The 14,705-nt window shown below is 47.0% G+C and overlaps 1 protein-coding gene across 1 annotated transcript; it reads right to left on the bottom strand.

Annotated features, from left to right (window-relative positions):
• Positions 1 to 273: 273 nt before the first annotated feature.
• Positions 274 to 10,655, bottom strand: LPCAT4 (lysophosphatidylcholine acyltransferase 4). The gene is made up of 14 exons (XM_043987245.1): positions 9,699 to 10,655; positions 8,308 to 8,450; positions 7,595 to 7,815; positions 6,628 to 6,740; positions 6,170 to 6,230; positions 5,821 to 5,879; positions 5,583 to 5,617; positions 4,597 to 4,651; positions 4,422 to 4,504; positions 3,995 to 4,120; positions 3,494 to 3,626; positions 1,639 to 1,737; positions 1,088 to 1,244; positions 274 to 674 (listed from the first exon to the last, which is right to left on the bottom strand). The coding sequence occupies exons 1-14, from the start codon at positions 9,810 to 9,812 to the stop codon at positions 499 to 501; spliced, it is 1,575 nt and encodes a 524-aa protein (XP_043843180.1). The 5' UTR covers positions 9,813 to 10,655; the 3' UTR covers positions 274 to 498.
• Positions 10,656 to 14,705: the final 4,050 nt, after the last annotated feature.

Genomic DNA, 14,705 nt, shown 5'->3' with positions numbered 1-14,705 from the left:
GCAGTCATTCTCCATCTCTAGTGATAGAACAGGAATTGGGCAGAGGATAGTGCGTGTGCGTGTGCGTGTGTACATGCGCGTTTAACATCAATGATGATTTTCATATAACAGTGGCAGGGAGAGTAGGGTAGGGTATCTTGTCCATCTGGAATTAAGAAAGAACTATTCTGGTTGTATCTTGGATGACCTTTGGAGGACCCAGCCATACCTGGACATTTGAAATACTCAAATGAAGAAGCCAACTGCCAAGCCTCCAAACAATTATGCCATCGATATGGTTGAGCTTCATTTTTTTTAATAGATATAGATATAGATTTATATTTATATATAAAATAGTTTCTTACAAAAACCCAAAACCAACTTAAAAAACCAAAACAAAACAAAACCAGGAGTCACATGAACAGAGATGGAGGCATGGGCTAGTCCCCCGGTGCTGCCCTGAGTCTGAGGGGCTGGGATCGAGCTAGGAATAAAGGGGTGTGGAGGGGGCCTGGATTCTCAGTCATTTTTCGGCTTGGAGGTGTTCACAGTCCCATTGGACGTTGGGGTAGGGATACCGTGAGATGTGGTCTCTGGAGTTTGGGGGTTGGCCCGAAGGGTATATGGGGGGCGTAGGTAGGTGCTGAAGAGTCTTCCATAGAGTGGGTCGTGCAGGGAGAAGTTCTGGAACTGGCCTAGTGAAATAGGGCAGGTAGGAAGGAAAAGGAGATAGAAAAAGAGAGAAGACGGGATGAAAAAGAGGACTCTTTCATAGCACCAGGGATGAGAGATCCTAGGTTTCCCACAAAATTGTTCCCCCACCCCGGCCTGACCTCTTCCCTTTTAGAATTCATGTTTCCTCGATCCCAGCTTTCTCCCCATAGTTTCAGCTTTCCAAAAATATAGATTTCTGCTCTCCCCAGGTCCCCACCACTTTCCCTGACTTTCTTGCCCCAAGCCCATCTCCCTTTCTAGAACTCAGATGTTTTGATTCTCAGCATCTTTTCTTCCCCACAACCCTAGTGTTTATCCATATTTCTTTTCTTCAATCCCTCCTCACTCCTTCCCACAGTGCCTTTGAGGACAGGCTTTGAAGGAGGTGACTCACAGAGGGAGAGGCCTTGGGTAGATGTGGACTGGCACAGCTCGGCATGCAGAGTGGCAGTTGAAGGTCGGGGTGAGCCCAGCAGCAGGTGCAGGATGGTGCCAAAGCCATCTTTGTACAACAAACGGCCTGGTCCCTCTGGCTCCTCTTCAGCAAAGAGCTTTTCGGGGTGGGTGTGATGGGAATCAAAAAAAGATGGAGAGCTATCAGTCTGGGATCATTTCTTTCCTCAGTCTTCCTGTGTCGCCAGGCAGATATATGATCTGTCCTCAACAGATTCTTCCCTTCCAACATAGCCCTTTCCTAAGACTATTTCAGGCTGATTACAGTAGAACCTCAGATCACTTTAGAGCCATCACCCCAGGCTGTTCTACATTGTTCTAATTCTTTTCTAGGTTTCCCCATATTAAGATTTGCTAGTCTAACGGAAGTGGCAATGGGTCAGGAACCCAGGTTCTAGAAACTACCCAAAACAGTAGGATAGACTAGGTAGTTTTGTGGGGGAGACCATGTTTTCTACATATCCAGAAATTTTACCCCACCCCTTCTAGTACCTCAAAGGCTAGACGAGTCAATTCTTCAAGGCTCCTGCCTCCATCTAGGGCAGCCAGTGCAAGAGCCACATCTCGGAAATCCACTGAACCACTGGAATCCTGTGGAAAACAGGAGAGTTATCATGGCATTGTGGTCAATAATAAGGAGGAGGGTCTTTGTTCATCCTTTCCTCTTGCTAGCTACCATCTCCCAGCTCTATATCAGCTGCCTAAGGACTGACTCATCCTGGCAGAATTATTTTCCTTTGGGGTGCGGAAGGGCGAGCCTCTCTAAAATACCATGGGCATCTTCAAGTTGTCTCCTGAGTCACCTGATAAAATGATTTCTTTCTTCAGTTTGGAGGGAGTGCCCAAGACTCCTACAGGGAATCTCTTTTAGGGAATCCCTAAGGAATGTAGGAAAGCTCCAGATTATTGACATTCTCACCACACGTGTCTGCATCATTTATTCATTGCCCTAAGCTGGATGAGCTGGTTTTGCCCTCTTCTAGTCTTGGCTGATGTGGGAAAGCTGGTCAGACAGACAGAAAGAGGGCCGCTGACATCACTTATTATAAAAATGGGGAATACACTTGCAGTGTCTGTGGGGGGATGACAGGAGAACAACTAGATTTTCACCCCTGTTCCTCCTCTGGGGGATTGTTAGAAACCTTGGTCTCCTAACACTGAGAACCACTAGATCTGGTTTGTGTCTACTGCTCTGGGGATTTTTGAGAACCATGTTATCTGTTTTGGATAAGAAAGAACTCTGTCATTGAATAAACATCAGACATCTTCCAGGAAGACCATGATTTTTCCAGTGGGCAAAGCCACTAGAAATATTTGGAATACCAGAAATTCCCTGAGAAAGCTTGGGAATATTTTTGGGAAACATGGGGAAACACAGCTTCTTAAAAAAAATCTGCCAAGATTATTGAAAATTCCTTAGGGATGGGGTGAAGCTTTGGATTCCTTGCATCGTTAACCTGCTGCTACAATGTTGCTGCTATATGCTCTTGAATGACATAAACCAGAAGTTTATGGCTTCTGGGGGACCAGATTTTACTGGGAGGATATGTGTCTGGGCTACCACCCCCACCCCCTCTCCCCTGAGCACTCTGGGATTTATCTGAGGAGGGGGCCACCCACAGACAAAGAAAGGAGGCAAAACATGTATAGAGATTCATAGGACAAAGGTAAGTGATGGTGTCAGAACTGCCAGGCCACGAGCTCTTAGCCCTCTACTCTGCTTAACGACTTCATTTCAAACCCCTCATACAGAAAGGCATTTGGCTCCATATGAGACCAGATGCTCCCCTAGCTTTAACAGTGTCCAGATACTGCTGTCAACTAACCCTTGACACCATACTTGTTATTTTTTTCCCCTGTATTTCCTTATCTTGCTTAGTTCAATCAACAAATATTTGCTGTCCACCATGGCTGGAGAGGAATATGAGGGACATTTAACATAGCAGCTAGAGTACCCCCCCTCCCCCAACTGGCTCTCTAATGTGGCCTTTAACAAACACTTAACAGGCACCTACTGTGGACAAAACATTGTGTGCTAGGCACTAGGGGGAGATACCAAGTTTAGAGTCATGGCCCACACAGAATTTAAGAGTCTAGCAGGGGGATATGACACATGCACAAATAACTATAATGAAAAATAATGCCTGATGAATGCATAAGAGATATAAACAAAATGTCTGATGAGGTCTCTGGGGGACCTTTTCAGTATGGCTTTCAATATTTTCCAGAGATAGTTTCTAATGTGTCCACCAAAAGGCATTCCCCCAATCCTAAAGTTATTCACTTTGGGGCTTGGAGTATATAGGACCCCTGATGGTAAGACTCTCCATCCCAGCTCCCTCCTCACCTGCTGAAAGTAGTCAAAGGCGCCAGCCACGGTGTGAGGGTCAGAGAGCTGCAGCTGTTTGGCAAACTCTTCTTTGCTGACCATTCGACTCCGGCCTGGCTCTGCTCCGGCATCCACACAACCAGGGGACAAACTACAATGGAAGTGTTTCAGTCTGGGAAGTTGGACCAGTTCCCTTCTCACCAGGCTTCTCAGAACTTGTGCTTGTCCCTGGAGTCTTCCCAGTGACGGATTGCCTGGGTGTGTTCCCAGATAGTACTCTTAACTAATAGCCCCTAGAGTCTCCTACCTTTCCTACTTTGGTGGTTTAATTTCTCTCCTTTTTTCCTTTGGTTTCCTTGTTTTGTTTCCTTTTTTCCCTTTCGTTGGGATTCCACCTTTCATTTGATCCCTATTCTTTGTGTTTCTTGTTCTTTATGGGTTTCCCTCTGATCTGCTCTTCACTCAGGCCCCATCTCCCCACTTCTCCCCAATTGCTTCCCTGTATTCCAAGCCACTCACCCAGCCTTTCGAAGCACTTTTCCCAGCTCCCACAGCTGGGGTTCCAATGCCACCTTTAGCTGACCAACCACAGTCACGGGCAGGTTTCCCACAAATTCACACTCTGTGGCAGGAATTCCTAAGGCCCTATAAGGTGAAGAGGAATATGAAGAAAAGGTGTTTTCAGGGATTATACATCTGGGCAACACCAATTCTACCTGCTGGAGAAAGCAAATCATAATCTCTGAATTTTCATTCCTTAAGACCTCACAAGCTTGTCTTCCAAGATTGGCTGGCCCTCCCCTTCCTGCTCTAGAAGTTTGGTTCCCTACCCCCTACCCCACTTCCACACTGCTATCCCTCTACATTTGTTGTTGCATCTCCACAGGGGCTCTATGCCCTTGGCCTTAGAAACTAAGTTGGGTGTGTAAGCAGAGAGAACACTCACTGTGCCATGACCCTCTGGACATTGTTGGCATAAAGAGTTGGGTTGCTGCTCTCTTCAAGGCTTGGCTGATACACTGGGAGGAACTGAAATGCAAACATATACCGTAGTAACAAATGTCTGTTTGGGGCACCTACTCATTCCTCATTCCCTTTCCCCAGGGCCCTCTATTTCTTACCTCCACATCCACAATGCTACAAGGCTGGGAGGCTGTAAGCCAGAGAACTTTGAGCCTGGGGGAGAAGAGAGTTTTGATGCTGACCAGGCCAGGGATCCTATCTCAACTCTTTTTTTTTTTTTTGGTGGGCAATGAGGGTTAAGTGACTTGCCCAGGGTCACACAGCTAGTAAGTGTCAAGTGTCTGAGGCCGGATTTGAACTCAGGTACTCCTGAATCCAGGGCCAGTGCTTTACCACTGCGCCATCTAGCTGCCCCCTATCTCAACTCTTCATCCAAGGACCTCAACAATCATGGGGGAAGTCACAGGCCATTTGCTCTATTCAAGAGGGAGCATGCCCTTTTAATGTAAATGAATCCTCAAAGTAGACTTTTAGCTAAACACAGCTGTGTGGAGAGGCATTTATTTGGGAAGCACCGGATGGGGTAACTGAGAGGGATAGGGAGGAAATGCACAGCCACCTTACCCCATTATATGTAATATTAGGACTAATCACAATACAAGGGCTGAAGAGTCCTAGGGATTTGTGTCAGAGGAAAAGTGCCCCAAGAGAAAGGAGGTTAGGTATGGAAGAGGCCCTGGGGGTTTCATTGTTAAGATGAGGTTATTGGGAGGTAATCACTGAGAAGAGAATAAGCATAAATAGGCTTTAACTAGAATAGGAAAGACTAAGGTAGGAAAGCAGGACAAGCATTTTTAGACTGTGATAGTTAGGAGACCCTGGAAAAGGTGATAAGGCAGTTAAGGTATTGGCTTTCCTCGAGTTCTCCCCAGCCTTGGAGATACTCATTGGAGAGGTGTTATTTTGTCTAAAAATTAGCAGGATGAGTTGGACTGGATGACCTCTGGAGGGCTTGGCCAGCCTGGTGGTAGGTAGGCTGAGAATCCCATGATGAATCCTCAGCCCTTTCCCTTTTCCACACCCCATCCTCAGCTCCCACCTCCCCCCCACCCACCACAGGCCCAACGGCACCACCAGGACTCACACTCCAGGGCCTCTCCATGCCCAGCTTGTAGTGTCCTAAGGGAGAAGCAGAGATTAGGAATGAGAGGAAAGGCTTGCTCGTTCTTTCCAGAAAGTGCCCCTCCTCCAGACTCTGCCAGCTCTACCCCTTCTGCCCAGCTTAAGTAATTTCTCTCATGATGGTGACTGATGGTTGGCCCCATCCCACATTAGGGCAGATTCAAGCTCTTTTCATCTTCACACCTTGAATTCAGACTCACCAGGCTGTTGGGGTATCGGATGAGGACAGGCTGCACAGGCACCCCTGCGATGAAAGCTCCTAAACCCCATGCCCAACCCCCAAAATAAAGGTTAGTGCATGTGTGGGGAAGAAGGGATGGAGGGTCAGAGCAATCTCTAACAGCATCTCCTGCTCTGGATCACTTGTAACAACCTGAGATCTTGACTTTTTAGTATCTAAAGTTCACCTTGGATTCTCTGGACCACTTGACTCCCTCCTGTGGGAGAGGGGGTCTCCCCCCACCCAAGCCAAAACTGTTCCTCAACTCTGATGCTTGCTTTTCCTCTAGTCCTACTTCTACCTCCACCCCTCTTCCACTCCCTGTTCACCTGGTTTGAATTTGAGCAAGGCCTTCTTGTTGGAACAGGTGCCTTCAGGAAAAAACAGCACCTAAGGAGTACAACAGGGAAGCAAAATGGGAATGGAGGTGGGAAGGAGGGCTGTATGTTCTGGGAAGGCACCTCAAAGGGACACAGGAAATGGCTCGGTGGCTTCTGGTGACACCCCCCCGGAGGTTCTCCCCTCCCCTTCTTGGGGTGACCCTCAATATTTCATGATAGACTTTACTGGATGTGGCTCCCAACTCCTATTTCATGCAGAGGCCCACCACTCCTATGCCTGAGAAAGTTCATGCATAACCATCTCATGCCTTTTTTCCCCCGAGGGCAGAATAGCACCAAGCACATTGTTGATACCCCAGCTGCTGATGTTGGTATATGGTATATGTTAGGAATTGGGTCCTATAGAAGGAGAGAGGCTCAGAGGGGGTGAGAGAACCCAGACCTACCTGAGGCCACTTGCCTTTTGAGGTTGCCCGTCTTCGGACCTCTTCTACCACCTTTCTTCGAGAAGCAGGGTCATGCCGGGACACTAGGATGGCTTGGTTGAAACGGAGAAGTGCTTGTTGGGAGGAGGGGGGATGCAGAAGTAAAAATAGTGGGGTTGGTTATGTTCCAGAATCATGGAATTTTAAGGATGGAAAACATCTAATAGATCATCTAGCTCAACTCATTTTTTTTTTTTTTGGTGAGGCAATTGAGGTTAAGTGACTTGCTCAGGGTCATACAGCTAGTAAGTGTCAAGTGTCTGAGACTAGATTTGAACTCAGGTCTTCCTGACTCCAGAGTTGGTGCTCTATTCACTGTGCCACCTAGCTGCCCCAACCCCCTCATTTAGATAGGGAAAATGAAACAGGGGAAGAGACTTTAAGTAACAAGACAGAACTAGCACCCAGTTGTCCAGCTCCAGCCCAAGCCTGGAGGTACTCATACATTTCCCCCCATATCTAAACTGTTTTCTAATCTGTGCTTTGAGGGCAACCAAATGACTTTATCACAAGATTGTGTCCAACCTCCTCATTTTACAGATAAGGAAAACTGAGGATTCTCCCTCATGTTCTGTTACTCATTCTTGTGTGACTGAATCCTCAGTCTACTTGCTACTGTTACTTGAGGCAAGTCACTTTTCACTGTTCCTCCATGGGCCTCAGTTTCCTCATTTATAAAACAATAGGGTTGGACTAGGTGATTTTTAAATATAGGATCCAACTCCTGTCATTCTGATAAAGGCCAAGTCATTAATTTACAAATGTTACTAATTTGCATGTTATTTACTGTCAACACTAATCCAAGTGGCCCTTTCCCCCTCATGAATCCAGGCCAGTTCTCCCTAGAGTATCCCCAATCCCTGGTTCTTTCCATTTAGCACCCCCACCCCCTTCCCTGCAATTCTTCAACCCTGGTGTGCTCTCTTACCTCCAATGACTGGTACAGAGAGGTTCTCAGCTCGGGATACAACCTTGGGTAGGTCACAGGGCAAGAGAACAATGGGGTCAAAGAAGGTGGAATGGGGAGCAGCAACCAGGACAGGTGCCTCTAGGCATGAGGCACGATGACCTCGAACCCGGATTCGAAGAAAGCCCAGGAGGAAAAAGAGTAGCCGACTCAGGCCTAGCACTCCACTGTGACACACTGTCCTGTAAAAGGTAACTCTGGGTATCAGTAGGGCAAATCTACTCACCCTCACCCACCACTAGGTCCCTGATACCTGGGCAAGTATCACTATTATCCTTAAAAGGCTTCTCTTCTCCCGTCCATCCATCCCTCCCCCCTCAACCCCCGCCCCCCAGGAATCCTGGCAATGGGGCTAAAAACCAGTCAAGATTTCAGGGGAATCTCACCCTGATGTTAAAACCCTTGGGAAAAGAATTGAGTCTGACAATCTTGTCATGTGACCCAATATACTTACAGCATCCCATTTTAGACATGGTGTCCCAGGTAGCAGTGGTGGATCAGAAAAACATCCCACCCACGGGGTTTTAAACCCATCAATGGATTCCAGTGTTCTACCCACATTCTCTACCCACTGTTTTGTTCCTCTTAAAGAGGAGAGGGGTGGATAGCAAGAAAGAATAAAGGACTGGGGGATGGAATAGCCATTACTGTTTGTCCCCTGCTTTCTCACTTACTTCCTCCATCCTGTGATTGGCTCCTGCAGCTGCTCCTCGGAGAGACCAGCCACTTGGAGCCAGGCAAAGGGCCAGAGGAGAAAGAGGACGAGGAAAGCCAGCAGCACTCGGATGGGGGCCAGCAGTGCCCCCAGCAGGCAGAACTGGGGACAGTGGGAAGGGGGTAGGGCTATCAGTACTTGGAAGACCTCCCTACACAACCTACTCATTTTCTTAGGGATGCTAGTAGGGCCAGAGAGGTTCCCCCTTTCTCCTGACAGAGTAAAGGGTGACACAGGCGATATGGTAGAGATAGGGTATACTTGGGGAGGAAAGAAGAATCTGGGAAAGCTAAGGAGAGAGGTCAAACTAGGAAGAAGAGAGAAAATTCCAATTCTATTTAAGACTTTATAGTTCTGTGACCAAAAGAGATAATGGATATAAAAACACTTAAATATCAAACTGGGGGAGACAGAGGGGAAGGAAAGGGGAGAGAGTATTTTGCACAGAATAAGGTCAGTGAAGACCCTGATGAGAACAGGAACATAAAAGACTAAGTGGGAGCCCCACCTTTCCTATCTTTCAGGCCCCTACCCCAACCCAAATGTAGCTCCACTATCTAGAGCTCCATGGGAACCCTCTTCTCTCCTATCTGGGATGGAGGAGGGAAGGGGATTGGGGCCCAGATTAGGGAGGTAGTGTTAGAGTTGCCAGGAGCCCGGGGTTACTCTGGCAGTAACCCTGGGGAAGGAGCAGGTAAACAAATCGCTGCCTCTAGAGCCTGGCCCTGGGAGCAGAAATCAAGAGTCAAGCCTATTTGTTCCTTTCCTAGTTCTCAACCTTCTGACCTGTGTGGGGTTGTCCTTTTCCTGCAGCCATCCTTCTCTCCATCTACACCCCCCCATCAAGGTGCTGCAGTGCAGGGGGTTGGGGGGAGGTGGGAAGGGCATAGGGACACAGGCAGGGGCAAACCCAATAGTCTTCTCCCCTAAGCCAGTTCCCAGGTGGAACGTTCAACATCCCCACCCCAAGTTCCCTTTAACCTCCTAACTCCATACTCAAGAGTCTTTAGTAGCCTTAGTATTCGATCTTCATCCCTCCCAGTGTCGTCCTACTCTTTTAGTCTCTCTGAGTCTCTTTTTGGTTCTTCTCCATCACCTTCCTAATCCTTCCAGTCCTCCATTCATTATATCTCTCTACTCTGGTATCCTTTATCCTCCTAGACGGTTCCATCCCCACAGTACCCTCCCCCCAACCATTCTCCCATATTCCCTACCTCCAAGGCTCATCTTTCCCAGTTTCCCACTTCCATCTCCCTCAGGGCCCAAACGTCCCATTCGTCCCCCATCCCCATTAGTTCATCCTGTTTTCCTCATCCAATCTCCCCTATACTTCCCCAGTCCACACCTCACCTTGACCCTCTGAAGGCGGGAGAGGTGTAGCTCGTGCACGAAGGGATTAGGTGGTGGGGGGGGCCCGGGGGTAGGGTCAAGGGGAACCCAGTCCCCCGGGCTGCCCTGGCTCATGATTTCGGGAGGCTGGGGGCCCCGGCCCCGGCCCGGGCCCCAGCTCTGCAAAGCGTGTGGCTGTAGCGGTGCTTGCTGCTGCTCCTGCTGCTGCGGTGGTGGTGGCGGCGGCGGCGGCGGCGGCGGCGACTCTGGCCCCAGGCCCAGCCTGATGCTGGGTGGAGAGAGGAAGGGAGGGGGAGAAGGAGCGCGCAACGAGCCCAGCGTTGTCAGGGCTCTGGAAAGAGGCGGGGCTTCCCGCTTTAGGAAGTCAGAGCTCCCCCACACCCACCTTCTGCATCCTCCCTAGCCACCAACCCCCCACAGCCCATCGCCCGCCCCAATTCCCAGGGCCATTGTTCCGAAGAAGCCGGATGCTCTTCGGAACGCTCAGCCCCCGCCTGGTCCTCCACTTCTCCTAGGGCCCCAGGCCTACTGTTCTTTCTCTTCCTCCCCTTGCAGTCTTCTCCTCTGAGATGCCCTCCCACTGCTTGTTCTCCACCGCTCTTCTCTCTCACCCCGCCCCCAACCTTGGACCTTTCCTTCTAGGGCTTCACTATTCTGGCGCCCAGCCTTAGTCTGGAGGAAGGTGTGGGTGGCAAGCTTCTTTTGAGGGTGTGGGGATGGGGGAATGGAGGATGGAGGGTGGGGAGGGTCCTATGGATGGAGAGGCTGGAAGGTCCCACCCTCTCAATCCAGAGCTACGAGGTTTGGAGAAGATTTCAGTTGGGGACCCTTGGCGATGACAAGAAATGGGGATAAACTAGGAGAAGACCGGGACAAGGAGTCACAGATTCCAAAGTGAAGGGTAAGGGACCACCTCCGCCTCTCCTGACTCCCGAGTACAGCCTCTACTGCCTTTCCCTCTCCCTCCCCAGTTTTCTTTAATCACACGAAGAGGGGTTAACCTCGTAGCTCCAGTCTGCCGCCCTCTGGTGGTCTCTAACTCCTCCAATCCTCGACCATTTCTTCTCTCTTCTCTACCCGCCCCCGCGCCCCCGCCCCAACTCTGATTTGGGGAGTCTTTGTATTTCTGAGATGCCCCAGGTTCCCAGAAGTCCGGTGGTTCATTTTCTCTTTGCTCTCTGAATAAGTAAACTTTGAGCTTGATTTTTAAGGAGGGGTTGATAAGAGTCCAACATTTCTGAGAGAAAGGTCAGCCCCCCTCCTTAAAAATCAAGCTCAAAGTTTACTTCTAAGAAACCCTAGCAACCTAGGGATCAGGTACTCACATTTACCCAGGCCAGGAGAGACCACCGTTTTCCTTCCCGCCGAAACCGCCTCCATCCCCCACCACGCAGGAAAGGTATAGGTATATTTTGGTGGTGGTTGTTTTTCGTCGTTCTCGAAGAGGACCATGACATCGGGGGGCTGTCATGACTTGCAGTGAATTGGATTTAAGTGTGCAAGGTTACCAACCTCACTTTCTCCTCCAGAGCCATCTGGGTCCAGTGGCAAGAGATACACACACACACACACACACACACACACACACACACACACACACACACCCATCTCCAGTCATCTATCTATCTATCTATCTATCTATCCATCTATCTATCTGACTGGAGATTGCCCCTATGTTTAAGGTAATTGGGGTTAAGTGACTTGCCCAGGTCACACAACTAATAAGTGTCCTCTTGACTAGATGTTCCATTTTGTTAGTAAATAATAAATCCACTTTCTAAGACCTCTCAATTTCTTGAGCCACTGCTGTTCCTTGCTTTGCTTTAGCCACCTACTGCAGCTCCTCCTTGTATACCTCAGGAAATGCTGTGGCATTCCTTCTCTTTCCTTCCCTTTGTTAAGTAAGCACCTTTAGGGCAGACTGTCTTTGCATATTCATTAATTTTTCCTGTACCCTCACTTAGCTGGGACTTAATTGTTGACCTTAGCCCTCCCATTGCAGTCACTTAAACTTCTTTCTCCCTCGGCCCTCTAGAAAGAAGACTTAACTGGCTGCTAGGTGGAGCAGAGCTGTACTTGGAGTCAGGTACATCTGTGTTCAAATCCGGCCTCAGACACTTATTAGCTGTGTGACCCTGGGCAAGTCTTGTCTCTGTTTCTAAATTTTAAAAATAGGGATAAGAATAGCACCTACCTCACAAAATTGTTATGAGAATCAAATAAGATAGCATGTAAAGCACTTTGTTGTCACTATTATTATAGATCAGTCAACAGTGACTTAAAGGATTATACCATTTCAGACTAGATATTGTTTATATATTATATATATTTTAAATTTTCTCTAGAGAAGATTCTGTTAGCCTATTTCAACTCTATTACCTAACTATATAACACTCTTCCCCTGTTAAGAAATCCTTTTTAATTGTAGAATCTTGTCCATTTTTTCCAGTTCTTATCTCAATGGAGGTGGAGAATGGTTGGATGGGGTCAGGCTTAGCCACAGGAAAAGCTCATACCCATATTTATCTAGCACTAAAGTTGTAAGGGTGGGAAGTCACAGAATAATCATCATCCCGCACCATTTAAGAGCCGTTCCCTGAAATAGATGGGAGTATCTCTATTCAACTAGTAAATCACTCAAAGGATTTATTAGGTACAAATCATCCTTGATTAAATTAGAAGTCAGTGAGTGAATCATTGGATGAACTGGAGTTCAAATACATAGGAAATATACTTCGATTAGGTAGCTAGGTGTAGCAGTGGGTAGGGTGCTGGGACTAAAGTCAGGAAGACTTTTTCTGATTTTAAATTTGGCTTCAGATACTTACAAGTTGTGTGCCCCTGGGCAAGTCACTTAAACTTTTTGTCTCGGGTTCCTCATCTGTAAAATGAGCTGGAAAAGGAAATGGCAAACCACTCTAGTATCTTTGTTAAGAAAACCCCAAATGGGGGCAGCTAGGTGGGGCAGTGGATGGAGAGCACTGGCCCTAGAATCAGGAGGACCTAAATTCAAATCTTACCTCAGACACTTGACACTTATTAGCTGTGTGACCCTGGGCAAGTCACTTAATCCCAATTGCCTCACAAAAAAAAAAAAAGAAAAGAAAAGAAATCCCCAAATGGGGTCTCAAAGAGTTGAACACAACTAAACAACAATATATTTGGATTGGTTAAGGGTTTTAGTCATTCCCTGTGGGACTTAATAGCAAGCTATTTTAGAATTGGGAATTAGAATGTCTTGAAATTTAGTGGTAGAAGCCCCCAGGAAAGCCTCTGAGAAGTAATCCCTTGGGGGATGGAAGAGATCAACTTGGTCCCAGTTTAGGTCTTCTCTTCTGCCACGTGTCTCCCCCCCTCCCTTTAGGGCAGTGAGGGTTAAGTGACTTGCCCAGGGTCACACAGCTAGTAAACTTAGGTCCTCCTGAATCCAGGGCCGGTGCTTTATCCACTGTGCCACCTAGCTGCCCCCTCCACTTCTCTTTTTGCATGTTGTCTCCTTCATTAGATTATAAACTCCTTAAAGGCAAGAACTGTCTCTCCCCCCCCCCTTCTTTTATACCCAGTGCTTAGCACAGTGCCTGGCATGTAGTAGGCACTTACCAAATGTTTATTGAATTGATTGAAAGATTTTGTTAGAGACTTTAGATTTTTTTTGGGGGGGAGGGGGTAGTATCATATTTTTTTCCAATTACATGTAAAGATAGTTTTCAACATTCATTTTTTTGAGTTCCATATTTTTCTCCCTTCCTCCATCTCCTCCCCGCTCTGGAAGCCAGCAAGCAATCTGATATAGGTTATTACAATTGATAACAGCAATTTACTGAGAACTGACTGATCCCCATCTACTCCCCATTCCCAGGCCAATGAATTGCTTGGGACTAACCAATCTGTCTATTCTAGACTCTTGTTTTATGGATCTCCCCCAAACAAACGATCCCCTCCCAAAGATTCCCCAATTTACTCCCTGGACTTTAGGTTATTATGTAAAAGGATCCATTTACATTAAGTAGTTTAGAGTTAAGTAGCTTCTATACTTAACTCTAGGGCAGTCTCATAGTTCCCTTTGTTCTGTTATGCCATATAAACCCTGTCCTCAGTCCCCATCTTTGCGTATTCCTAGCATTCTTGTTTTGCAATACTCCTAGTTATAGTTCCTCTGTTCTGATTATTAAAGACCTTATTTCTCCTATATTGTTTCATTAATTTTCAGGTTGACACAATCATGTTAAACATTTCACAACATTATTTATGTTGTGAAAGAAGAATCATAACAAAAGGAAAAAAAATAACACAAGAAAGAAGAAACAACAACAACACCAGAAAAAGCAACAAGAAAAGTGAAAATAGTCTGTTTTCTGCATTTAGACTCCACAATTCTTTTTCTGGATGTGGAGAGCATTTTCTATCATGAGTCTTTAGCATTATCTTGGATCATTGTATTACTGAGAAGAGCTAAGTCTATCATAGTTGATCATCACACAATGTTGTTGATACTGTGTACACTGTTCTCTTGGTTCTGCTCATTTCACTCAGCTTCAATTCACAAAAGTCTTTCCAGGTTTTTCTGAAATCTGCCTGCTCATCATTTCTTTTCTTTTTTTTATTGAGGCAATTGGGGTTAAGCGACTTGCCCAGGGTCACACAGCTAGTAAGTGTTAAGTGTCTGAGGCCGAATTTGATCTCAGGTACTCCTGACTCCAGGGCCGGTGCTCTATCCACTGTGCCACCTAGCTGCCCCTCTGCTCATCATTTCTTACAGCACAATAGTATTGCATTACATTTATGTACCACAACTTGTTTAGCCATTCCTCAACGGATGGGCATCTCTTCAATTTCCAATGCTTTGCCACCACAAAAAGAGCAGCTATAAATATTTTTGTATATGTAGGTCCTTTTCCCTTTTTAATGATCTTTTTGGGATATAGAACTAGTAGTGGTATTGCTGGGTCAAAGGGTATGCACTGTTTTATAGCCTTTTGGGCATGATTCCAAATTGCTGACACTAGA

The sequence above is a fragment of the Dromiciops gliroides genome, chromosome 2 (genome assembly GCF_019393635.1).
Source record: "Dromiciops gliroides isolate mDroGli1 chromosome 2, mDroGli1.pri, whole genome shotgun sequence".
NCBI classification, from domain to species: Eukaryota; Metazoa; Chordata; class Mammalia; order Microbiotheria; family Microbiotheriidae; genus Dromiciops; species Dromiciops gliroides.
The sequence above is the reverse complement of the archived record's forward strand: the minus strand, read 5'-3'. Positions and strand labels throughout refer to the sequence as shown.